Source organism: Rhinopithecus bieti, unplaced genomic scaffold, assembly GCF_001698545.2.
Source record: "Rhinopithecus bieti isolate Rb0 unplaced genomic scaffold, ASM169854v2 scaffold_48679, whole genome shotgun sequence".
In the NCBI taxonomy this organism is placed as follows: Eukaryota; Metazoa; Chordata; class Mammalia; order Primates; family Cercopithecidae; genus Rhinopithecus; species Rhinopithecus bieti.
Genome location: NW_016819378.1, coordinates 32347 through 54913, shown reverse-complemented (window position 1 = coordinate 54913; position 22567 = coordinate 32347). Strand labels below are relative to the sequence as shown.

The 22567-nt window shown below is 51.9% G+C and overlaps 4 protein-coding genes across 23 annotated transcripts in view; all 4 read left to right on the top strand.

The window, feature by feature from the left end:
- PIP4K2C (phosphatidylinositol-5-phosphate 4-kinase type 2 gamma) overlaps window positions 1–8929 on the top strand; it is a 15287-nt gene extending 6358 nt beyond the window's left edge. The window contains exons 3-10 of the mRNA XM_017858914.1: window positions 294–390; window positions 1062–1205; window positions 4576–4722; window positions 4911–4949; window positions 5823–5936; window positions 6311–6578; window positions 6745–6848; window positions 7028–8929. Coding sequence (XP_017714403.1) covers window positions 294–390; window positions 1062–1205; window positions 4576–4722; window positions 4911–4949; window positions 5823–5936; window positions 6311–6578; window positions 6745–6848; window positions 7028–7108 — 994 coding nt within the window. The 3' untranslated portion in view covers window positions 7109–8929. The remainder of the gene's footprint in view (window positions 1–293; window positions 391–1061; window positions 1206–4575; window positions 4723–4910; window positions 4950–5822; window positions 5937–6310; window positions 6579–6744; window positions 6849–7027) is intronic.
- An 898-nt stretch (window positions 8930–9827) lies between these two features.
- On the top strand, window positions 9828–15283 carry DTX3 (deltex E3 ubiquitin ligase 3). 6 transcript variants are annotated; one of them, XM_017858916.1, is made up of 7 exons: window positions 9828–10352; window positions 11483–11523; window positions 11678–11740; window positions 11932–12007; window positions 12372–13098; window positions 14001–14218; window positions 14558–15283. In XM_017858916.1, the coding sequence occupies exons 4-7, from the start codon at window positions 11979–11981 to the stop codon at window positions 14631–14633; spliced, it is 1050 nt and encodes a 349-aa protein (XP_017714405.1). In that variant the 5' UTR covers window positions 9828–10352; window positions 11483–11523; window positions 11678–11740; window positions 11932–11978; the 3' UTR covers window positions 14634–15283. The 6 variants fall into 6 exon arrangements, with proteins under 6 accessions (XP_017714405.1, XP_017714408.1, XP_017714404.1 ...); XM_017858919.1 differs by having other exon boundaries at window positions 12353–13098; XM_017858915.1 differs by having other exon boundaries at window positions 11252–11523.
- A 324-nt stretch (window positions 15284–15607) lies between these two features.
- Window positions 15608–22567, top strand: ARHGEF25 (Rho guanine nucleotide exchange factor 25). Of its 7 annotated transcripts, none has more exons than XM_017858913.1 (16): window positions 15608–15795; window positions 16047–16160; window positions 18499–18602; window positions 18722–18817; window positions 18898–18974; window positions 19152–19218; window positions 19465–19568; window positions 19780–19849; window positions 19953–20042; window positions 20126–20218; window positions 20400–20450; window positions 20670–20747; window positions 20949–21149; window positions 21272–21452; window positions 21716–21927; window positions 22212–22567. In XM_017858913.1, exons 2-16 carry the CDS (start codon window positions 16100–16102, stop codon window positions 22320–22322), a joined length of 1596 nt encoding a protein of 531 aa, XP_017714402.1. In that variant the 5' UTR covers window positions 15608–15795; window positions 16047–16099; the 3' UTR covers window positions 22323–22567. The 7 variants fall into 7 exon arrangements, with proteins under 7 accessions (XP_017714402.1, XP_017714399.1, XP_017714400.1 ...); XM_017858910.1 differs by having other exon boundaries at window positions 18388–18602; XM_017858911.1 differs by lacking the exons at window positions 15608–15795; window positions 16047–16160 and adding an exon at window positions 16762–17464.
- SLC26A10P (Solute carrier family 26 member 10) overlaps window positions 22344–22567 on the top strand; it is a 9432-nt gene continuing 9208 nt past the window's right edge. For all 9 annotated transcript variants that reach the window (XR_001882699.1, XR_001882697.1, XR_001882698.1 and 6 more), the window contains exon 1: window positions 22344–22435. The gene's annotated coding sequence lies outside the window, so the exon portion shown is untranslated. The remainder of the gene's footprint in view (window positions 22436–22567) is intronic.

Genomic DNA, 22567 nt, shown 5'->3' with positions numbered 1-22567 from the left:
GTCCCAGCTACTCGGGAGGCTGAGGCAGGAGAATGGCGTGAACCCGGGAGGCGGAGTTTGCAGTGAGCTGAGATCCGGCCATTGCACTCCATCCTGGGCGGCATAGCGAGACTCCGTCTCAAAAATAAATAAATAAATAAATAAATAAATAATAATAAATAAATAAATAAAGGACCTTACAGAGTTTTATGAGAACCAAATGAGGTAATATGTCTGAAGGTACACTATAAACTACCAAGTGTATGTAAATGGTAATATTGTTTGTTTTCTTACTTTGAAAACCTGAATTTCAGGGAAAATCTGCCCAGTCATTTCAAGTTCAAGGAGTATTGTCCCCAGGTCTTCAGGAACCTCCGTGATCGATTTGGCATTGATGACCAAGATTACTTGGTGAGAGTCCATTCAGGGGTGAGGGTAGCCCTTTCTCCCCAGCAACTGAGGAGTACTATTTGGGACAGCCATATTTGGAGAAATGAGAAGCCTTGGCAAATATGATTCTTTACCTTTTTGTGATTGCAGCATTTTCAAAAATTAAATGAAAACTATAAACCTTGTCCTTGGGGGAAAAGATGTAGATACATTAAGAATTTTGGCCAGGCGTGGTGGCTCACGCCTGTAATCCCAACACTTTGGGAGGCCGAGGTGGGCAGATCACCTGAGGTCAGGAGTTCTAGACCACCCTGGCCAACATGGCAAAACCCCATCTCTACTAAAGATATGAAAATTAGCCGGGTGTGGTGGTGCACATCTGTAGTCCCTGCTACTTGGGAGGCTGAGGCAGGAGAATTGCCTGAACTTGGGAGGTGGAGATTGCAGTGAGCTGAGATCGCACCACTACACTCCAGCCTGGGTGACAGAGTGAGACTCCTTGTCAAAAAATAAAAAAAAAAAAGAATTTTGCATTCAGTTTCTTTCAGTCCACATATGAACACCTGATGAGGAACCTGTGCTGAATCTCCTACCCCAGGGATTCATCCACTTTCAGCTGACCATTTTCTTATGACTTGTTTCTGCATGTAAAGGGGGAGGAAAAGAGCCTCTGGCCCATTCTTTGTCCCCAGGTGTCCCTTACCCGAAACCCCCCCAGTGAAAGTGAAGGCAGTGATGGTCGCTTCCTTATCTCCTACGATCGGACTCTGGTCATCAAAGAAGTATCCAGTGAGGACATTGCTGACATGCATAGCAACCTCTCCAACTATCACCAGGTCAGGCCTCTAGCCCCATTCTTTCCCTCTCCTCCCTACTCACATATAGCTCAGCTGCTATCAGTAATAGATGCTGACTGGGGAGAAAACTCATTGGAAGAGAGAAACCAGAATCATATCTAGCCCTAAATGGGATGAGGGAAGCTATTCTGTCTGATAAGATTCACAGGCCGGGCGCAGTGGCTCACACCTGTAGTCCCAGCACTTTGGGAGGCCGAGGCGGGAGGATCACCTGAGGTCGGGAGTTCGAGACCAGTTTGACCAACATGAAGAAACCCTGTCTCTACTAAAAATACAAAATTAGCTGGGCACGGTGACTCATGCCTGTAATCCCAGCTGCTCAGGAGGCTGAGGCAGGAGAATCGCTTGAACCTGGGAGGCAGAGGTTGTGGTGAGCCGAGATCATGCATTTGCACTCCAGCCTGGGCAACAAGAGCAAAACTGTGTCTTAAAAAAAAAAAAGAAAGAAAAAGAAAAAAGATTAAACAAAAGATTTACTGGGAGTGTGGAGTTTATGGAATGTTTTGGCAGTAAAAACACTCTTCTTGAATGTCTCTACTGAAGAAAAATTTCACCAAAATCAGTGAGCAAGGGGAGTACATCAGAGTCCAAAAGGAGTCGTTGGTTTATGCAACAAATATTGAATATCTCTTATTAGGCCCTATGTTAGGCAGTAGAGAAGGAGGTAAATGGAACATTTGTGGCCCTTACAGATCCTTTGGTCTAATGGCAGTGACCAGTGACTCAGTAGCACACAGCAAGATACATACAATAGTAGAAGTCTGTACAGAATGTTCTGAAGCTAGAGAAGAGCATCCTAACTCACCTGGGGAAAGAAGTGAACTTGGGAGGCTAAAGAGAGTTTTTCAGAGGAGATACTGTAAGAGTTGATCCTTGAAGGACTAGTAGAGATTAACCACTGGACAGGGTGGAAGAGCATTCTAGGCAAAGGGAAACAGCACTAGTAAGGTACAGAGCCATGAGAGAACTTGGCGTTAGGAAACTGCAAGAAATTCCATTTGGATGGGATATAATATTGTGGAAATAGGCAGGAACCAGATTGTGAAGAGGCTTATAAGCCCCACAAAGAAGTTTGGGCTTTATCCTGAAGGTGGTTTTGCAAAGGGCGTGATATATTTGTTATTTAGAAATATTTAGCAAATGTGACAGCATTTTAGAGAATAGATTGGTGGGAGGTAACATTCGGAGGGTGGATACCAGTTAGGAGGCAATTTTAATAGTCCAGGGTAGAAACGGTGAAGGCCTGGGGGAGTGATGGTGTTGGGGATAGAAAGGAAGACCTATGGGAGAACAGAGACAGGGGCCTCCAAGTTCCTGGTGAGGGATAACTGGGTGCCCATTCGCCATAAATTAGAAACAGAGGAACAGGTTTTTGGAGGAAGAAAGTTCTGATTTGGACATACTGATTGGAGGTTTCTGCAGTTCATCCAGATGAGGATGTCCAGTAAGTGGTTGGGGCATGGGTACAGAATTCAGGAAAAAGGATTAGACTGGGAGTATAGGTTTGAGAATTATATGTGAATAAGTGATCATTCGCCTGTATGCGAGAACGTGTGTTGTTATATCTGTTTCGGATCACTGATATGTTAGATTTATCCATTTATATTCTTACGGTTAACTCTCGTCTATCTTTAAAAAAATACTCAAATTTATATTGATTGTGTGTCTTCTTTCCAGCGGCAGGCGTGAGGCAGGAGAATGGCGTAAACCCGGGAGCGGCAGTGTTGCAGTGAGCTGAGATCTGGCCAGCTGCACTCCAGCCTGCCCCGGTGACAGATGTGAGACTCGCTTCTCAAAAAAAAAAAGAAAAAAAAAAAAAAAAAAAAAAAAACCATGACTACTAATATGATATCGGTAGGGAGGTTGTGGCCAGTGAAATGAAAAGAAAGTTGAAGACAGAACCTAAGGAGCAAGTAAGAAATGAGACCCATAAAGGAAACTAAGAGTAGATTGCCACTTTTAATTATTTATGCTGTACTACATTCCATAAAAGATTCGAGGACAGAGAGGAGGGGAAACGGGAAGGTATAAATAAGAGCTGAGGATGAGAGAGTTTAAGAAGAGATCTGGTCGAATAGATCAGAGTGCCACGAAGCTGAAATACAACAATGACTAGGAATACTTACTAGATTTGACAACTGAGGGATATGGGGAGATTTCAGGAGGAGAAATGAGGGTATAAACCTGATTTCAGTTATCAAGGTGTGCAGTGAGAGACAGGAGGATGAAGTATTGCTGATTACGTTCTGAGAAGGTTGGCTTTCTTGAAGAGAAAGAGGCGGCACAAGAAAGAGAGATGGGTAAGCACTGAAGAATATTTTTTTTTTTTTTGAGAGACAGGATCCTCACTATGTTGCCAGACTGGTCTCAACTGCCTGGGTCAAGCCATCCTCCTGCCTCACCTCCCAAGTTAGCTGGATTTACAGGTGTGAGCCTGTTAAAACAGGATAATTTTTTTAAAAGAACCAAAAATTGTAGGCCAGGCGCATGCCAGCTGGACGCATGCCTGTAATCTAGCCACTTTGGGAGGCCGAAGTGGGCAGATTGCACTGAGTTCAGGAGTTCGAGAACAGCCTGTCGGGTAACACAGTGAAACCTCCACCTGCTACTAAATACAAAAAATTAGCTGAGCATGCAGTGTGCACCTTACTCCCAGTCTACCCGGAGCTGTGGCAGGAGATATTGCTGGTGAACCTGGAAGGCGGAGGTTGCGCAGTGAGTCGAATTGCTCGCCACTGCATCCAGCCTGGGCAAACAGAGTGAGACTCCCATCTCCAAAAAAAAAAAAACAAAAGAAAAAAAAGAATCCAAATGTAGGGCCATCACCGCAGACTTTTTTTTTTTTTTTTTTTTTAGTGATAAAAATCGGCCTTGTGTTTATATTACGTTTATATTACAGTGACAGAATGACACAGTACAGCCCAACCCGATGCAGACATTTTAAACTATGGGAATCTAGCCTATGAAGAAACACTGCTCTAGATAAAATGATTTAATTGATAAGATGTAAGTTTTAATCCTGGTTCTGTGCCACTTGCATATAGAGAGGGTCTAAAATAAGGATAACAACACTTAACCTCCCTCATCTCAAAGAATGATAAAGGTGAATCGAGAGATAACACTTTAAAATTAAGAGAGGTAAAATGGAAAGAATCAGAGGAAAGGGGGATTCAGAAATGGCATGGATAACCTGGAGCATTTTGGGGAAGCTTCTACCACTTTTGACTTTGTAACCTCTCTACTTGAAGTCTTCTGCTCCACCCTGGAATGGCAGTGTTTGAATTTCCCTGGGCTGTTTGTGTATCTGCTACTCAGTCTCTCCCCATTCCTTCCCCCTCTTTCACTATAGTACATTGTGAAGTGCCACGGCAACACGCTTCTGCCCCAGTTCCTGGGGATGTACCGAGTCAGTGTGGACAATGAAGACAGCTACATGCTTGTGATGCGCAATATGTTTAGCCACCGTCTTCCTGTGCACAGGAAGTATGACCTAAAGGTAAGAAGAGGATATCTTGGACTTAGAGGGAGGCTCCTGATAGCCTGAGAATGGGGAAGACCCTGGGAGGTCTTTGGATGATTCCTTTTAAGGGAAAGAAGGCTGGGTTTGAGTACTCATCTTAGGGGCTGGATTCTGACTGTTCTTTTAGCCACTTCTACTGACTTGGTCTTTGGGTCTCTCTGCAGGGTTCCCTAGTGTCCCGGGAAGCCAGCGATAAGGAAAAGGTGATAGTAATTTTTCGTGCTAGGGTGAGGGATGAGGGATGAGGGAGGGCAGATGAGGGGAACTTCTTAGGATGGAGAGGCCACTTTATATAGGAATAGGGATTACTAGCTATTTGTTATCTTAAACCACTTAAAAGAAGAGGGGGGGTAAACTTCTGTTGATCCGGGGATTGTTTGGAAGGGGCAGTGGGAGCAGCTGCTTTAACGCTGGCATGGATTATTCCATATGGAAGGCTTGGGGATAGGTGAGGATGCCAGACTTAAAGAGCAAAATGTTTAACTTCCACTTCCCATTCTGGGTTATTTTATTCAAGCAGCTATTTTGCTTAAGAAGACACAGGCCGGGCAGGTGGCTCATGCATGTAATCCCAGCACTTTAGAAGGCCAAGGCAGGAGGACTGCTTGAGCCCAGGAGTTCCAGACCAGCCTGGGCAACGTAATCTCTACAAAATACAAAAAAATTAGCTGGGCGTGGTGGCATGTGCCTGTAGTCCCAGCTACTCGGGAGGCTGAGGTGGGAGAATCACTTGAGTCCAGGAGGTTGAGGCTACAGTGAGCTGAGATCGCACCACTATCATTCCAGCCTGGGCAACAGAGTGATCGAGATCCTATCTCAAAAAAAAAAAAAAAAAAGTCAGCCTGGAGGGTCTTGACTGAAAACCATAAGCAGAGAGTAGTGGGATGTGATTTGGGATACAGCTGTAGTGACTGAGTCTGTGGAAGTCACTGGAGGTGAGAACAAACCAGGGAAGCATCACAGTGTGGAGTTAGATGAGATCTAACTGAGCTAGCATAGAGCCCTAGACAGAAGGTGGGATTTTGAGACCTTGGGAAAGGGATATGCTCCCAAGATGTCCCTTTACCTATTCTTAGGTTAAAGAATTGCCCACCCTTAAGGATATGGACTTTCTCAACAAGAACCAGAAAGTATATATTGGTGAAGAAGAGAAGAAAATATTTCTGGAGAAGCTAAAGAGAGATGTGGAGGTGATGACTGGGTGCTCTGGGAAATGGCTTTCCTTTTTCTGCTCCCTAGAGGGTAGTTGTCTCTTTCATTCACAGTATGAGGGAGCTCCACACCTTCCCTTTATTCTTCAGGTCCTCTGCATGTGTGGGGGTTTAGTATGAGACATGAAAAACCCCTGGAGTTGACCCATGGAAGGGGTGGCTGGAATAAGCTAAAAGGATGATCTTAGATACCAGGACATGTAGGCACTAAAGGGCAGTGGTATGCCCTGCAACCTTAATTTTTACACTTCCTTTCCCCAGGAGGGCCCCAGAAATTCAAAGGTACAGGTACAGGGGTGATACCTAGCAGTGAAGAGAGAGAGAGAGGTGTCTGATTTGTCAGTGGGTCTCAGTTTCTAGTGCAGCTGAAGATCATGGACTACAGCCTTCTGCTGGGCATCCACGACATCATTCGGGGCTCTGAACCAGAGGAGGAAGGGCCCGTGCGGGAGGATGAGTCAGAGGTGGATGGGGACTGCAGCCTGACTGGACCTCCTGCTCTGGTGGGCTCCTATGGCACCTCCCCAGAGGGTATCGGAGGCTACATCCATTCCCATCGGCCCCTGGGCCCAGGAGAGTTTGAGTCCTTCATTGATGTCTACGCCATCCGGAGTGCTGAAGGTGAGAGAACCAGGACAATTTAAGGGTGGAGAGGGGATTGTTCCTGAAGGACAGAGACCAGAGTGGTGGGGGAGAGCCTGATGAGCTTTTCAGAACAAAACTGATTGGTTCCTGGAGAAAGGGAATTGGAACTAAACCTGCTCTGAATTGTTGGTCTCTCTCCCAGGAGCCCCCCAGAAGGAGGTCTATTTCATGGGCCTCATTGATATCCTTACACAGTATGATGCCAAGAAGAAAGCAGCTCATGCAGCCAAAACTGTCAAGCATGGGGTGAGAGCTCCCAAAAGCCTTTCCTTTCCTGTCTTGACTATTCTTTGGGAAGAGAGAGCCTCTTGTGCCAGAGCAATGGGGTGGCAAAAGAATGGAAGTTGTCTGGGGTAGATTGGGTGGGGGTGATGGGGACAGGTGCTAGGGTGGCCTGACACACTGTTCCATATCTCCTCTCACAGGCTGGGGCAGAGATCTCTACTGTCCATCCGGAGCAGTATGCTAAGCGATTCCTGGATTTTATTACCAACATCTTTGCCTAAGAGACTGCCTGATTCTCTCTGATGTTCAAGGTGGTGGGGTTCTGAGACGCTTGGGGGAATTGTGGATATTCTAGCCACCACTTCTCTTCTTCCTTTGCTAAATTCAGGCTGCAGGCTCCTTCCATCCAGATAACTCCATCCTGTTGAGTAGGCTCTTTCTGACCCTCAGAAATACATTGTCCTTTTTCCCCTTTGCCCATTTTTCTTCCCTCTCCCTCCCCATAAGAAGTCTGCTTGTAGTATTAGAATGTTATTGTTGACTCTCTCCCAAGTGCCTTGATCTTTGTAATATCTCCTGTTGTTTCTATGATATAGGAGCTAGGGGAAGGGGGTTGTTTGTCATCTTCAGGACCTGACTGGACAGATGGACCTGGCTCAAGCAACTACTCTGGATGCACGTTGCTGTGTGGGATGAACTAAAAGTGTCTGAATTTTGCTGATAACTTTATAGAACTCACTATGGCATGCTTCCCTCCTGGTGGGCCCTAGGATGGATGACAGTCAGGATACTACAGATGTGGGTGCAGGCATGCACACACACAATGGAATATGGCCAGTCCTACCCAGGTGGGGTAAAGAGTGGGTCAGCAGCCTGGCACCTCACAGAGGTGGGACCTAAGAGAACTCTTATGATTATGCAGAGAATTGGATTGGGTCTCTGTCAAAGATTGAGTAATCTCTTCCCTCACCTCAATTCCATCTCCACTCATCTCTACATCTGGGCACAGGAGCCCAGAGATGGCCAAAATCATTCAAGCCTGGGGGAAGGTGTTTGACTATTGCTGCTCTTCACCAGAACCTCACACCTCTCCTGGGACTGGAACCCTTCAGTGGGTGTGTGGCCAGTTTTGGAGGCTGGAATGATGGCCCAGGGTGTAAGATTCATTATCCATGTTAAATTTCCTCTCATCCTGCCTAGCCATCCCCAAGGTTTATTTCCAGAAGAAAGAAATGTCTCTATTTGGATCAATTCTGGTCATTTCAAGAGGATGGAGGCCTCAAGTGTGGGAACTTCCCCTACTCCCTGGATGTGTGTGCCTAGCACACTTCCTTCTCCCACCCCTTTTTCCGGTTGGATTTGTTTTTCTGTTCTCTTCTGTCCTGTCTTATACTGCAACTGTGTCTCCTAGGGGACAGATGGCCTTCTTTGTCATCTTCACTCTCCACCCCCAGAGAGGAGTCAGAGCCGTAACTCAATCACTCAGCCCCTCCAAAGATAGTTGAGTTGATGTGTGGTATTCTCATAATGTTGAGAACCCTGATGAGATATATTGTCTTCCCCTCCCTACAATGCCTCTGGGGCCAAGGCACCCATTCTTCTTGGTATCCTCCATACCTCTTGAGGCTTCCACTTTTTTTTTTTAAACATAAAGGTGGGCACCAGCAGCTGGCCTGTGGTGATGCAGAGCTGCTTTGCTCTGTATCTGGCTGGACTGATCTGTCTCACAAGAAGCCATGAGGCCATAGGGAGAAGCTCTCTCTCCCCTTCATCTTCTGCTCCAAAGGTGGTAACAAGAGGAGTACCCATTAGGGGTTGGAGCCCCCTTATAACATCTTCCTGTCAGAAGACTGATGGATCTTTTTCATTCCAACCATCTCCCTTTCCCCCGATGAATGCAATAAAACTCTGACACCAGCAACCGTTGTTCTTTAGAAATGGGTTTTCTGATTGCATGGCTGATGTATTATGGGCAGTATGGATGTCTTCATTTGTTGCTTCTGTTTTTCATCTTTTTTTGTTTTATTAATAAAAAATTGTGTATTTGCTCCCATTACTATCATAATACAGGGAATAAATTATTCAATCCAAATTCCTGTACAGAAATGTTGTTTTTGTTTTTGTTTTTTTTTTAATTTCACTTCTCTGAGGAAGCCTGTGCTTAAGGGTGCAGAGACCAGCTGAAGAATTCTGGTGTTCAAGGTGTTGGGCCCCTAACTAAGGATGTGGGTTTCTAGACAGATGGCTGGGAACTTTTTTTAAAAAGCTGTGAAGAGTGTGCACGGGAATGGAAAACTTAGTCTTCAACTTCGTGGGAGGTCAGCGGTAGTGAGGGCCAGGGAAGGGTAGGGTGATGGGACCCTTCCTCTTTCCTGAGTCCTGGGCTTGCTAACACTCCGTCTTTGTAAAGGTGAGTAGGCCTCTCAGCCCACCAGCTAAAAGAAACGGAATCCAGTATTCCCCCAGGCTTCCTGGGAAAGCTGTCTTCTTCCTGGAGGGAAGGAAGAGTACAGCAGAGTCCTGGGAAAGTGAAGAAAGTGACCAGCCCTCCAGTCTAGAGGGGAGTGAAAAGGGGTGGATGAATAGAGGTTGTTGCCAGTTTGGGAGATTCCTGTCTTGGCTGAGGAAGTCTTTTGGCTGGTGGAAAAACCTGGCTTGATGTGGCCCCAGGGAAGTGAGTTGAATTGGGCAGAGACTGCTTGATGTGGGAAGCAGAGCAGAGCTTTTTTTTTTTTTCCTGTCTTTGAGAGTTTTAACTCTATTGGAACCATACACACTTCACACTACCACCACCTCAAGCCACTTTTAAAAAATGTATTCGCTTCCCATTCTGCACCAGCCCCATATCCCTGTGGAAAGAGAAAATCAGAGGCACTTACCAATGACCAACTGAGAGCAGGTTGTGGGGGTCACAGGAGGTAACAATCTAGAAAGAGGCAGATGAGGGAGGGGATTGAAATAGTTTAGTACCCGGATTTGTTTATTTTTTAAAACCAATGCTTTTTTTTACTATGACTCTTCCCATCCCACATTGTTCCTCAAAGGCCCTTCTACCATAAGGATTCAAAAAATTGCCGCCCTCCCCCCCGAATCCCCATATACCCACCAACACTTCACCCACCCATCCACCACCACCTCCCCGGAGCTGCTACGCAGCTGGCTGGGAAAGAAAAGGGAGAGTGCTCCGCCGGGAGCGGGTAGCGAGAAGGGTGGCGTCTCCAGGGATTTAACCTCCTACCCTCAGTTCCATGACGCCACCCCCTCCCTCCAAAGACTGGAACAGCGCCTCCATTTTTGTTTTGGGGAGGAAGGGCGGGGCTTGCGGATAGAAGGGGTCAAAGGAACAGTGATTATCACCTGTGAGGGGAAAGAGGGTGCTGTCCTCCCTCCTTCCCTTTCCCTCAGCCTGCACCCCCTGCAACCCCCAACCTTTCGGGGTCTCCCCCCTCCTTGTTGCTAAGGCCCGGACCGTCATCCCAGCAACAGCCTCAGTCATGTGACCGGCAATGGCGGCGCTGACGAGAGGTAGGTGAGCCCGGCGCCCCCCACACCCACCGCGCGCCCCCCAGGCCCCGCTCGCACCCCTCACACGCCCCTCGCTCCCTCGGCGCCCCCTCCTCCACCTCCCCTCCCCGCGCGCGGCTCCGGGTTCCCCGCTCCGTGCCCGGCCGATCATCTTTCTAGCACCCTCCAGCCTTGGCCTCCATTCGGGGGTTCTGAGGGCTGCGATCGGGCCGACATGCACCCCCGCCCGGCAATGGGGATCCGGGGGCTTTGGCGAGTGAGGGATGTGGGGAGTTGGTTCCGGGTCGGGTCTTGTAGGAGGCCGTGAGGGGAGGGCGGGAGCTGCTTCAGTGGATGCCTCCAGGGACCCTTGCCCTTCCGGGCTGTCCCTCCCTCTGGCCTCTGTCTGGAGGGAGAGACTGTCCCTTGTCCGGCCTGGGTTGCCACAGAGGAATCACAGACCCACCCTAAACTGTGGCCCCGCCTCCCTTTTCTGTGCCTGCAGGACTTGGAGCTAGGACACCTAGGTCCTGGGTCCCCTGTGATGGGGAGGGGGGTGTTGCATCGCAGATACACTGTATGGGCTGAGACTCTAGGGTTCCATTTTCACTTTATGAATCTCGAGGTGCATCTGGCCTTGGGGGACGATGATGGAGGCATGAAAGGACAGCTGCTCCTTTTTGGATCAGTCATTGAATGGAGGTCACACTAATGGCCCTTCTTTCTGTTTGAGCTGCATTTGGAAGTGTTGTGGGTACAGCCTCGTAGCCCAATGCGACCAGACTCAGGGAAACATCAGGCCCCTCCAGCTGTGCCCTTGTGTGAGCCCCGCCCCTCCCTAAATGCCAGACTTGGGAGCTGACAGACAGCCCTGCCTGTGTTGGGTTTAAAAGGTGACAATGAGAACTTTGTTATTGCAGGGGCTGCTGCCACTTTGTTCACATCCTTAACAGACTTCAGCAGAAGGGACTGAGTTAGCTCTCAAGGAAGGCTCCCTGGCAATGGGGGCTGAATTATTTGGGAATGTGGAGCAGGGCGAGGAGTTGGAGAACATAGGAAATATTCCGGTCCATGTGATCTGAGGGAGGTGGCAAGAAGACCTCCACCTGTGTGGGCGTTTTCTTTCCTGACATCTTTTATGTGTGCCCTAGGCTTTCTTGGGGGCCTCAGAGCTGGGGAAGAAAGGAGGAAGGTTAGTATGTTCCTTCTTGAGCAACTTGGGGAGAAGCTGATGATGGAATTCTGCAGAGGAGAGAGGAGATGGAAGTGGAGTTTTTATTTCTGGGTTGGCTGAGGGAAATGGTAACATTTGCCATCATAACTTTTTACCCTTCCCCTACTCCCAGTCCTGGTCAGCTGAGTGGAAATAGAAGGATTTCTGCTGCCATCATCTTCCATGGGCTTCCCAGGTATCTCCCCGACAAGGGATCCTCAATTTTTACCCTTAAGCTGGTTTCCTTCATTCCATGTTCCAAGTAATACCATTCTCAGTAACCTATACCCAGGTTTCTGTCTCTGTTCCATGGGCTGCTGGGTTGGGGGCCATGGGAATTGGGAGAAGGGGCTTCTCACTTTCCTTCCTTTTTTTCCACCCTACCAGCTCACACGACTTACAAGTAGGGAGCAGGGAAAAAAGAGTGAGCCTGCATGCCAATTCTAAGCTCTTCAGGATCAAAGTAAGCAAAAAGGAGGGGCAAAAAGTCTCCCTCCCCTTTAAAGAGCCCATTTTCCCCCCAGAGGTGGGAGGGGCAAATTGTTTCTATGATCTGGGAGAAATGACAGGAGAAACAAGACTGATACTTGGCTTAGATGATAATACAGCTCTGGAAACTTTTTTGTTCTTCAGTGGGCGCTGGGTTTGGAAGACAAGGGGAGACAGAATATGAATTTGGGGGAAGGGTTGGGGTTAGGCTTTGAGAAAACAGAGGTAATAGAGGGTTTGGAGGGAACCTGAAGTAGGAGGCACTGATACTTGTCAAATGGGGACCCCCCACCCTGAGTCCCTTTCACCCTGGGGGCAGTGTCGTTCGTCCTGTCCAGAATGGCAGCCTGTGGAGGCACCTGCAAGAACAAAGTGACTGTCTCCAAGCCTGTGTGGGACTTCCTGAGCAAAGAGACCCCAGCCCGGCTGGCCCGGCTTCGGGAGGAGCATCGTGTGTCCATCCTCATAGATGGCGAGACTTCTGACATCTATGTGCTCCAGCTTTCCCCACAGGGCCCTCCCCCGGCCCCTCCCAATGGGCTCTACCTAGCCCGGAAGGCTCTTAAGGGGCTGCTAAAAGAGGCAGAGAAAGAGCTGAAAAAAGCTCAGAGGCAGGGGGAGCTGATGGGCTGCTTGGCTCTGGGGGGTGGAGGGGAGCACCCTGAGATGCACCGCGCAGGTCCACCCCTCTCCGAGCAGCCCCACTTCTGCCCCAGGGGCGCGGGGCTCCCCCCTCCTCCTCCCCCCCTGCCCCCACCTCTTCCTCCTCGCCTTCGGGAGGAGGCAGAAGAGCAGGAGAGCACCTGCCCCATCTGTCTGGGGGAGATCCAGAATGCCAAGACATTGGAGAAGTGCCGGCATTCATTCTGCGAGGGCTGCATCACCCGGGCTCTGCAGGTGAAAAAGGCTTGCCCCATGTGCGGCCGCTTCTATGGGCAGCTGGTGGGCAACCAGCCCCAGAATGGGCGGATGCTGGTCTCTAAGGACGCCACCCTCCTACTACCCAGCTATGAGAAGTATGGCACCATTGTCATCCAGTACGTCTTCCCGCCCGGTGTCCAGGGGGTAAGAAGACCATGGCCCGCCCTTACCCTTTGGCTCTCCCCAAGCTCTGACCTAGGAAAACCGGGTGAGGGTGAGTGTGCTTGTTAGATGTGAGACAGTCTTGCTGTCTTCCACTATGCCCTCTTACTCAGTGCCCTAGACCTAGGAGGTCCCTGTGAGGCCCAGCTTTTCCATCCCTGTGATCCCAAGGCACACGTGAAAATCAGATATGAGCTAGGAAAAAGAAAAATCAGATAGGAGAGAAAGAAATTGCATATTATTTCCTTGATGAACACAAATACTGTGCTGCCATCTTGGCAGAGGTAAATTCTGTGGAGGTGGTGGCTTAGGGGCAGGGAGGCACAATAGGAAGGGATCTGACCAACCCAACAGAGCCAGGAGCATCACTCTGTAAAAACGGGAGTGGTTAAGGCCTATAGGTGTCTTCCTGCTGGACAAAGAGTAATGTGCAATTCTGGCTGCAGAGGGGTGAAGAAGCTGCAGAGAAGACTGATGGAAAATGGAACAGGTTAGACAGTGGCAGAAACATTAGGAGTATTTTCAGGTTAAGGGAAGGCTGAAAGACAGATTATTTTGTCTTCACATTTCTGCTGAGTTGTCTGGAGTATAGGGACCAACTACCTTCCATCACTTCTGAGAATTCATTTGTTGCTGAATGGAGACTTGAGGGATTGAGACAGCAGAAAAAACCTCTTAACACGTAAAGATTATGCTCTGAAACAGGCTCTTGCTGCCGAGGCCATATAATCTCTCCTTCTGTGGAAAGCTGTCAGCCTGTTGCTGCCCTATCCGCATTAGCTGGGGGTGCTCAGACAGAGACTGGCCTGGATGACGCTTCACTGGCATCTGGGCCTTAGGATGCCTGGCTGCTCACTGCCCACTCTGCTTCACCTTCCTCCCAGGCTGAACACCCAAACCCAGGAGTTCGGTATCCTGGCACCACACGGGTGGCCTACCTCCCGGACTGCCCCGAGGGCAACAAGGTGCTGACCCTGTTCCGCAAGGCGTTTGACCAGCGTCTCACCTTCACTATCGGCACGTCCATGACCACAGGGAGACCGAATGTCATCACCTGGAATGACATCCACCACAAGACCAGCTGCACAGGGGGACCCCAGCTGTGCGACCCCTCTTCATTTCCTTTCCCTTGGCTCCTCCCCTTTCCTCCATTTCCACTAAGGGACCCACCAACCCCTTGCTCTGGGAGCCTCCTAACTGGAGAGAACCACTTCCAAACTGTTCAGCCGTCTCAGTTTCTCCTACATTCAACCTGGTCCTGGTGTGCCCAGCTTAGCCTACAAAAATAAGCAGAATTGGGCTAAGTTATCTTGGGTTTGGAGGTGTCCTCCCTTAGGGGAGGTGGGGAGGTATCTGAGCCACCTAGAATGAGGGTGAGCATGGGGATAATAGCAAGTTCCAACAGCTAACAACCCTCACCCTCATTTCTCTTTGCTCCCAGGTTTGGGTACCCAGACCCCACCTACCTGACCCGGGTGCAAGAGGAGCTGAGAGCGAAGGGTATCACAGATGACTGAAGGACATCGCCTTTGCCAAGGCCCCTGCTGTCCACCTCTACTAGGACCCAGCAGAAGCCTCTTTCTCCTCTCTGCCCCCTGCCCCCCACAACACACCTGTAGGGGACCTGTCTGACTGGGAAGGGCGTTCTGAGAGGGAGGGGCAATCCCTTCCCCATCCCCCACCGGCCAAGTGTTTCAATGCAGTGTGAGCCACTCCCTTCTGGCAGAGGCCAACCTCCAAAGGCTCTGTTCTCCGCTCCTGGTGTATATATACTCCCGGTTTCCCTGTCCCTCCAATGCCCTTGGCTTTTTCTGGTATGTGCTGTGCTCCATGACCAAGCCGAGAAAGGACCTAGGGTGGGGAAGAGAGGGTCTCTTGATTCCCAACTGCCCCCACATACTGCTTCACCGCTGAACTTCGGGTGCCGGAGAGGAGGAATTGGGCTGATGTGAGCTCCCCACACCCCCCCCATGGAGCTGGCTGTGTGTGTTCATCAGATACAGTTCTTCCTTAACCTTGTCCTTTCTTTCCTGTGTCCCAGTCTCCGTCAGTCTGTCTTTCTCCGCTCTTCTCTGACCCCTATGAGGAACCTCCTTACCCTGTTCTGGAATCGCTGCCAGACTGTAGCTTTTAATTTAATAAAAATAAAGTAAAATATGCAACTCTTCATACCACACCCGTTCTTTTCCAGGGACTGGGTGGGGGTGTGGTGGGGAGAGGGACCTGCTGGAAAGGGGAGAGGGGGTGATAGGGAGATCCCTGCGTGCCCTCCCAGTCCCTTTGCCTCTTGAGGACCTGGGGAACGGGATGCACCAGCGGGCTCTGTAGTAATACTGCGAAACCCTGGGCCACACTTCGATGTTGGAATTAGTATTAAGAGGGTGTTTTTTTGTTGTTCAACCATCGTTGTAGAGAAAAGAACAACCCTACCCACTTTGCGAAGTTTGGCTGGGGTGGGAGTGGGGGCGGAGCCGGGCAGGGGGCGGATTCCACAGCAGCAACTCCCTGGATGCGAGCAGGCCTCAAAGCCCCCCAGCTTCCGTGCCCCTCGACCCTGAAACTTGGAGCTGGGTGGGGTTCAGTATGAAGCCCCGGACCGCCCCGCCCCTGGCCGCACTGACCGGATACTGGGGTCATGGGAAGCATGCTGCGCGCATGCGCCCTCCCCGGGCAGGAGGGGTAAGAATGGGGCCCGCGGTGGGGTCGGGGGTCTTTCGGGGCCTTCAGAAGGGCTGCACCCACAACTCAATTTATCCGAAAACGAGTTCTGCGGGGCAGTCGCAGGAATACAGGACTTCCATTACGAGGGCTTTAGCCCCGTTCTGGGCGACCCTTTTATAATAATGTAGATTTTGACAGGTGGGAGAAGGGGAAAGGGAGGTCAGGGCTGCCTAGGAGGGGGGGTTCCTTACAGTGGTTCTGTCCCCGCAGCCCCCGAGGAGAAGCCCCTAGGGTCGGGGATACCGAGCCAGAGTCTGAACGTATGGAGGGGGATCACAGAAGGGATCGCGAAGATGAGGTCCTCGCCTGGGCTCTGCAGCCCGGTAAGAAGCTGGGGGTGGGGCGGGACAATGTGCTATCCTGCGCCAAGTGGCGAATTCAAAAATATTCTGCTTTTATTAGCATAAAGTTCGCATCTAATTTGCATGAGACCCATTTAATCGCAGAGACCTCCACTCTTCTCGCCCTCGAGTCCAATGTGTGTCCCCCATCCCAGCCGGTCCCGAGCCCCGGCAGGCAGAGTGTCCCCGCGCCCCACCCCTGGCCCCTCGCCAGCCCGGGCTCCAGGACTTCGCCTTAATTGGCGATTAGTCTTAGCTGGAGTCCCGGGGCCTGGAGGAAAGAAGGGTTCTGAGAGGGCGGCATCTGGGTTGTGTTCACCCACAAAAGACTCCCCATACACGCACCCCGTACCGGGGGTCCTCTGTCCACGCGGCAGGGGACAACCCCAAACCCAGAACATCTTCGCACATGCCAAGGCCCCATCCACCGAGTGCTCCTTCACCTCAGAGGCCAAGGGGAGACCTGGGCAGACCCTGCCGACAGGCTGAACCCCGACCCCAGCGCTCCAAAGAGCCCGCGATGCGGGAGGGAGGGGGACCCCGGGGCGGGGGAGCCCAGGCTGGGGAGGGGAAATAGCGCTGGGGACGTGGAGTGGGAACGTGGTGGTGCCTGGGGGAGGGGCGATCGGGGCGGGAACCCGGCGCAGGCAGGAGGGGGAACGCGATGGAGAGGGCGGAGCTGGGCCGCAGAGGCCCCGCCCCGTGGCGGCCCCGCGGCCAGGCCTGTTATTCAGCTCGCCGCTCCGCTGGGACCCGCACAGCGCCAGTGGCTCGGGGGTCGGCTCTCGCCTCCTCCCAGGCCCGGGCCTAGAGCCACCCCCAACCAGAGGCCGGAGACAGCTGGAGCCGCTGCCGCATCACGGCCCAGCCTCCCCTACCATCCCTCCCACTTCCACTGGACATCTGGACCCTGGGCCCCCGCACCGACAGGGTTCCGGAAACCCTCCCCGCCCAGCCCGGCGGCCGGGCCCTGCGCCTCCCTCTCTCTAGAGCCCCCCAACCCGCCTCAAGACTAGACTTCCGCCTACCCCTGGACACCTCCACCCGGTCCCCTCCCTCCCCCACTCCCACAGCCTGGACCGGGGTAGGAGGGAGGGGGGGTGTGCGCCCAGCGCCGTCCCCGCCCCGCCCCCCGTGATTCCCCCTGCATGGCCGGCCCGGGTGGGGGACGCGGGGGGGCCCGGGCGCCATGCGGGGGGGGCACAAAGGGGGTCGCTGTGCCTGTCCCTGTGTGATCCGAAAAGTGCTGGCAAAATGCGGCTGCTGCTTCGCCCGGGGGGGACGTGGTGAGTGCCAGGTCGAAAGGGCCCAGTGTTGAGTGGGGGGCGGGCTGGGGGTTCAGGGCATCTGTTTGCCCTGGCCCTTGGGATTTAGGGTTGGAGACTGTATGCATTTTCCAGCAAAGTGATTTCTTAAGTGATCCCTAAGGTCCCTTCTGCCTCCAAATTTCTGTTAGTTCAAGTTATGGAAATTGGGGAAGGGGCAGGGAACTCATCTCTTTCCCTTAGTCAAATGGGTTTGAGAAAAACCCATCCACAATCCCGTTAGGCCTAGAACCGACTATCTTTCCTCAAACCTTTTGCTAAGAATCTACTTCTGAAGAGGGACAGGGGAATGGAGGAATGAGAATGAGGTGGTTCTACAAGGGGCTTTATAAGGAATCACAGCTCTTCTGTCCCTGAGCCCAGGCCATAGATAACTCTGATGGACCCTCCTCACTGGCCTCCTCTATTGGGTGTAGGCATGTGTTGGGGAGGTGGGCTGCAGAAGTCTTTTCTTTTTATAGTGATTACTGCAATTGGTGGAGGAGGGGACTGGGAGTGGCAGATGGACCCAGCTCATCCTCCCCCCTTCCCAGAGAATGGTCTGTACCCATTGAAAGGGGGAGGGTTGTAGGAGAGCAGATGGCCACCCCCAGCTTCCAGTGTCTGCCCAGATGGCTGCCCCCACCCCCATATCTATGCTATGCTCAGGATATGGGGAACCTCCACATGTAACTGGGGGTTCCAGGCCTGGAAAGCCAGGTGTTTACCTTACTGTGCTTTCTCCTGGGGTGCCCTGGTGAAATTTTCTATCCTGGGGGCAACTCAAATGAGGATGGCAAGAGAGTGAGCCCTTGGAGAGAGAGAAGACCCTGGGAGTTCCCTGGGGACCCTGAATCTGGAGCTGGGGCAAGGTCTATCACCTCCTCTCTTTTTCCTCCCATTAGAATCCTATTCCATTGCTGGCAGTGAGGGGAGTATATCGGCTTCTGCTGCCTCCGGTCTGGCTGCCCCCTCTGGCCCCAGCTCTGGCCTCAGCTCTGGCCCCTGTTCCCCAGGCCCCCCAGGGCCCGTCAGTGGCCTGAGGAGATGGTTGGATCATTCCAAACATTGTCTCAGTGTGGAAACTGAGGCAGACAGTAGTCAGGCGGGGCCATATGAGGTGAGCAGGGAATGGCACCAAAGCATGTGGGACATCTATGAAGGACACTGGCAGAGAGGGCAGGTTGGGGCCACCCAGCTACTGTCCCTGACCTCTGACACTTGATTTCTGGCCCCCAGAACTGGATGTTGGAGCCAGCTCTAGCCACAGGAGAGGAGCTGCCGGAACTGACCTTGCTGACCACATTGTTGGAGGGCCCTGGAGATAAGACGCAGGTGTGAGGACGGGCTCTGGGGAGGCTCCTTTCACTCAAGGCGCATTCATTTGCTCACCCTAGGATGTTCTTTCCTTCCAGCCACCTGAAGAGGAGACTTTGTCCCAAGCCCCTGAGAGTGAGGCGGAACAGAAGAAGAAGGCTCTGGAAAGGAGTATGTAAGTGTCCACAGCCCTTCCCTGCAGTTGCACAACTTCCAGAAGACTGTCCCTCACATTTTAGATGGAATTTCCTCCAAGGTTGGCTATGATGATGAAGGGGAGGAGGGAGGAACGGGATGAACTAAGGATGAGCTCTGACGCTGAAGTGGGGGCCTCCTCCTGCTTTCATCCTAGGTACGTCCTGAGTGAACTGGTAGAAACAGAGAAAATGTACGTGGATGACTTGGGGCAGATTGTGGAGGTAGCTCCCTTTACTCCTTCCCAGCCCCTTCTGCCTGCCTTTCCATCTGCCCAGGGCTATTTTCAGAAGGTGCCTAGGTGCTCCTCTGTCTCACCTCTCAAGTCTCCCCACTCCTGGACCTTCCTACTCTGGGGGCAGGGCGGCTCCCACCAGGGAGGGGGAGGTGGAACACACCCTGGATATGTGTACATTAAGGTGGGGAGGGGGCCACCACATGCTCATGACCCAACCTCAACTTTCCCACAGGGTTACATGGCCACCATGGCTGCTCAGGGGGTCCCCGAAACTCTTCGAGGCCGTGACAGGATTGTGTTTGGGAACATCCAGCAAATCTATGAGTGGCACCGAGAGTGAGTGGTGGAACCCTGACAGCTAGTTGCTGGGGAGGGGCCCTCATCTGGTTGTCCCTGTATCTCAACATCAGCCCATTGCGACTTAAGGAATGTTTGGAGAAGTTTTGTAGGGCACACTACCAGGGCAGACAGCTCGAAATTGCGGGGAGTGGGCGAGGTGGGGGTTCTGAAATGTATTTGACCTGCCCTTCTCTACCAACTACTCCAGCTATTTCTTACAAGAGCTACAGCGGTGTTTGAAAGATCCTGATTGGCTGGCTCAGCTATTCATCAAACACGTGAGGCTTGAGGGGGCGGGGCTTAGGAATAGGCTGGGATTCTCTGGAGATGTGTCTTCCCTCCTTGCCCACCCTACTCTCTCTTAAACATTACCCCTGTTAGGAGCGCCGGCTGCATATGTATGTGGTGTACTGTCAGAATAAGCCCAAGTCAGAGCATGTGGTGTCAGAGTTTGGGGACAGCTACTTTGAGGTCAGTGGCTGAGATGTCTTGGTGGGAAGGAGAACAGAACTGGGACTTTCCAGGCTGCATAACCACCCTGTCCCTGTCCCCAGGAGCTCCGGCAGCAGCTGGGGCACCGCCTGCAGCTGAACGACCTCCTCATCAAACCTGTGCAGCGGATCATGAAATACCAGCTGCTGCTCAAGGTCAGGACCCCCTTTTTCCTGGGGGCACAGCTGGCTGGCACAGCCGTTTCATCATTCATCTCCCTAGGGTTCTTAAGGCTCCCCCAGACTTCCTGAGGGCCCTCACTGGTGTCCTCAGGGGCGGATGTGAGAGCTTCTAAGGGTATCCTCACGACCTCCCTGAGCATTTCTTCTGTCTTAGGATTTTCTCAAGTATTACAATAGAGCTGGGATGGATACTGCGGAGCTAGAGGTGAGGACCCCAGATCTTCCAGGACACACCATGTGCTCCTTATCCTCCTAGTCTATCATGGGTTCCCCCAGCCCCTTGGGTGGTTTACAGCTGTCTGGTTTTTAGGGGGAGGCTGTTTGGGGTTAAGACACCGTCTGAAGAGGCAACTGGCTGAGGAGGCCTCTTTCCCAATAATGACTCTCTTCGCCCAACAATGTGCCTCCCTCACCTGTGTCCCAGCAAGCTGTGGAGGTCATGTGCTTTGTGCCCAAGCGCTGCAACGATATGATGACGCTGGGGAGATTGCGGGGATTTGAGGTAAGGAGATAGGGCAAGAAACTGGAGGCCCGATGCTCTTCTGCCCCAGCGCTAGCACTCTGGAAGTCCTTATGGGGAGTTGTCTTCTCCTGAGGCTGACCCCATGGTTGGTTGGTTGGGCATGTCAGGTGAGGAAGGGAGGAGCAGAGAATTGCCCTTTTTCTTGTTCTATTTCCAAGGCCACTATCCCTTTCGTTTCAGGGCAAACTGACTGCTCAGGGGAAGCTCTTGGGCCAGGACACTTTCTGGGTCATCGAGCCTGAGGCTGGGGGGCTGCTGTCTTCTCGAGGTCGAGAGAGGCGCGTCTTCCTCTTTGAGCAAATCATCATCTTCAGTGAAGCCCTGGGAGGAGGAGTGAGAGGTGGAACACAGCCTGGATATGTATACAAGAGCAGCATTAAGGTGGGAAGGGGGCCATGAGAGAGGGCTTGGACAGAGAAGTCATGAGACCTCTGAGAGGATGTCTCAGAGGAGCCAGAGAGGGCCTGAGGAATCTGGGGGCTGTCTCCTATCTGCCAATTCAGGTGAGCTGCCTGGGACTGGAGGGGAACCTCCAAGGTGACCCTTGCCGCTTTGCACTGACCTCCAGAGGGCCAGAGGGTGGGATCCAGCGCTATGTCCTGCAGGCTACAGACCCTGCTATCAGTCAGGCCTGGATCAAGCATGTGGCTCAGATCTTGGAAAGCCAACGGGACTTCCTCAATGGTGAAGCTTTCATCCTTTCTCCCTGATGTGTTCTCTCAGCCCCTTGACCTCCTGAATCCCTCACTGCCCAGTCTCCAGTACCTACCCTCTGACCATGGCCCATCCCCTTTTCTACTGCTAGCTCAAAATTTGATAGAATCCCCTAAAACCCCAAGCAATTTACATTGGCTGACAGGGAGGGAGGGCAAAGTAGGAGAATGATACAGACCCTAGGGAAGAGACCTGTCTCTGCAGTAACCCTCCTGTTCCTCTCTTTGCTCCAGCATTGCAGTCACCCATTGAATACCAGAGACGGGAGAGCCAGACCAACAGCCTGGGGCGGCCAGGAGGGCCTGGAGTGGGGAGCCCTGGGAGAATTCGGCTTGGAGATCAGGCCCAGGGCAGCACGCACACACCCATCAATGGCTCTCTCCCCTCCCTGCTGCTGTCACCCAAAGGGGAGGTGGCCAGAGCCCCCTTGCCCCTGGATAAACAGGTATGATGAAGAGAGCTCCCTCATTGTAGGGATAAAAAGGGGAGAGCCTCTCTTATTCTGGGACCCCAAGCTCCCTCCACATATCATTCCTTTTATCTGGTCCTTCCTACTTCCCATCCCTTACCTTTCTCCCCTCTATTTTAACTCTGGAGAAGCTGATAGTCTCAGACAGTGTAAGATATCTGGCAAGAGGAGGTGGCTTGGCTAGGGACTTAAACTGAAAAGAGAGAAGTGAGGGTAGATTTCTGGCCTTTTTAATCCTCTGACTTGAATCTTTTCTTCAGACCCTCAGTGACATCCCTCAGGCTCCCCATGACTCTCCTCCAGTCTCTCCAACTCCAAACTCCCCTCCCTGCCAAGCCAGACTTGCCAAGCTGGATGAAGATGAGCTGTAACTGGTGAAAACCATGGGGGTGGTGCTGACTCCTGCCTATTCCCCAAGAAGCTTCAGGGCAGTCCTTCTGACACTGCTCCAGAATTCTTCCTTCTTGGTGTGTCTGGAGGAAGGGTGGGTAAGGCTGGGAGGGATATCAACTTGGAGGAGAGCACCTAGACCCAAGGACTTTTTTCCACCCAAGGAACACAGTTTCCTTCAGCTCCCATCCCTATGCATGCATCATGGTTCCCCGAAAAGGAGGAT

Coding starts and splice junctions, on each gene's coding strand:
- DTX3 (XM_017858917.1), top strand. CDS start 11,979: ATGCCAATTCTAAGCTCTTCAGGATCAAA. Junction 12,008..12,371: donor CTAAGCTCTTCAGGATCAAA/GTAAGCAAAAAG, acceptor CGTCCTGTCCAG/AATGGCAGCCTGTGGAGGCA. Junction 13,099..14,000: donor TCCCGCCCGGTGTCCAGGGG/GTAAGAAGACCA, acceptor CCTTCCTCCCAG/GCTGAACACCCAAACCCAGG.
- ARHGEF25 (XM_017858907.1), top strand. CDS start 17,883: ATGGACCCTCCTCACTGGCCTCCTCTATTGGGTGTAGGCATGTGTTGG. Junction 18,043..18,387: donor TCCCCCCTTCCCAGAGAATG/GTCTGTACCCAT, acceptor TCCTCCCATTAG/AATCCTATTCCATTGCTGGC. Junction 20,451..20,669: donor TGGATACTGCGGAGCTAGAG/GTGAGGACCCCA, acceptor CCTGTGTCCCAG/CAAGCTGTGGAGGTCATGTG.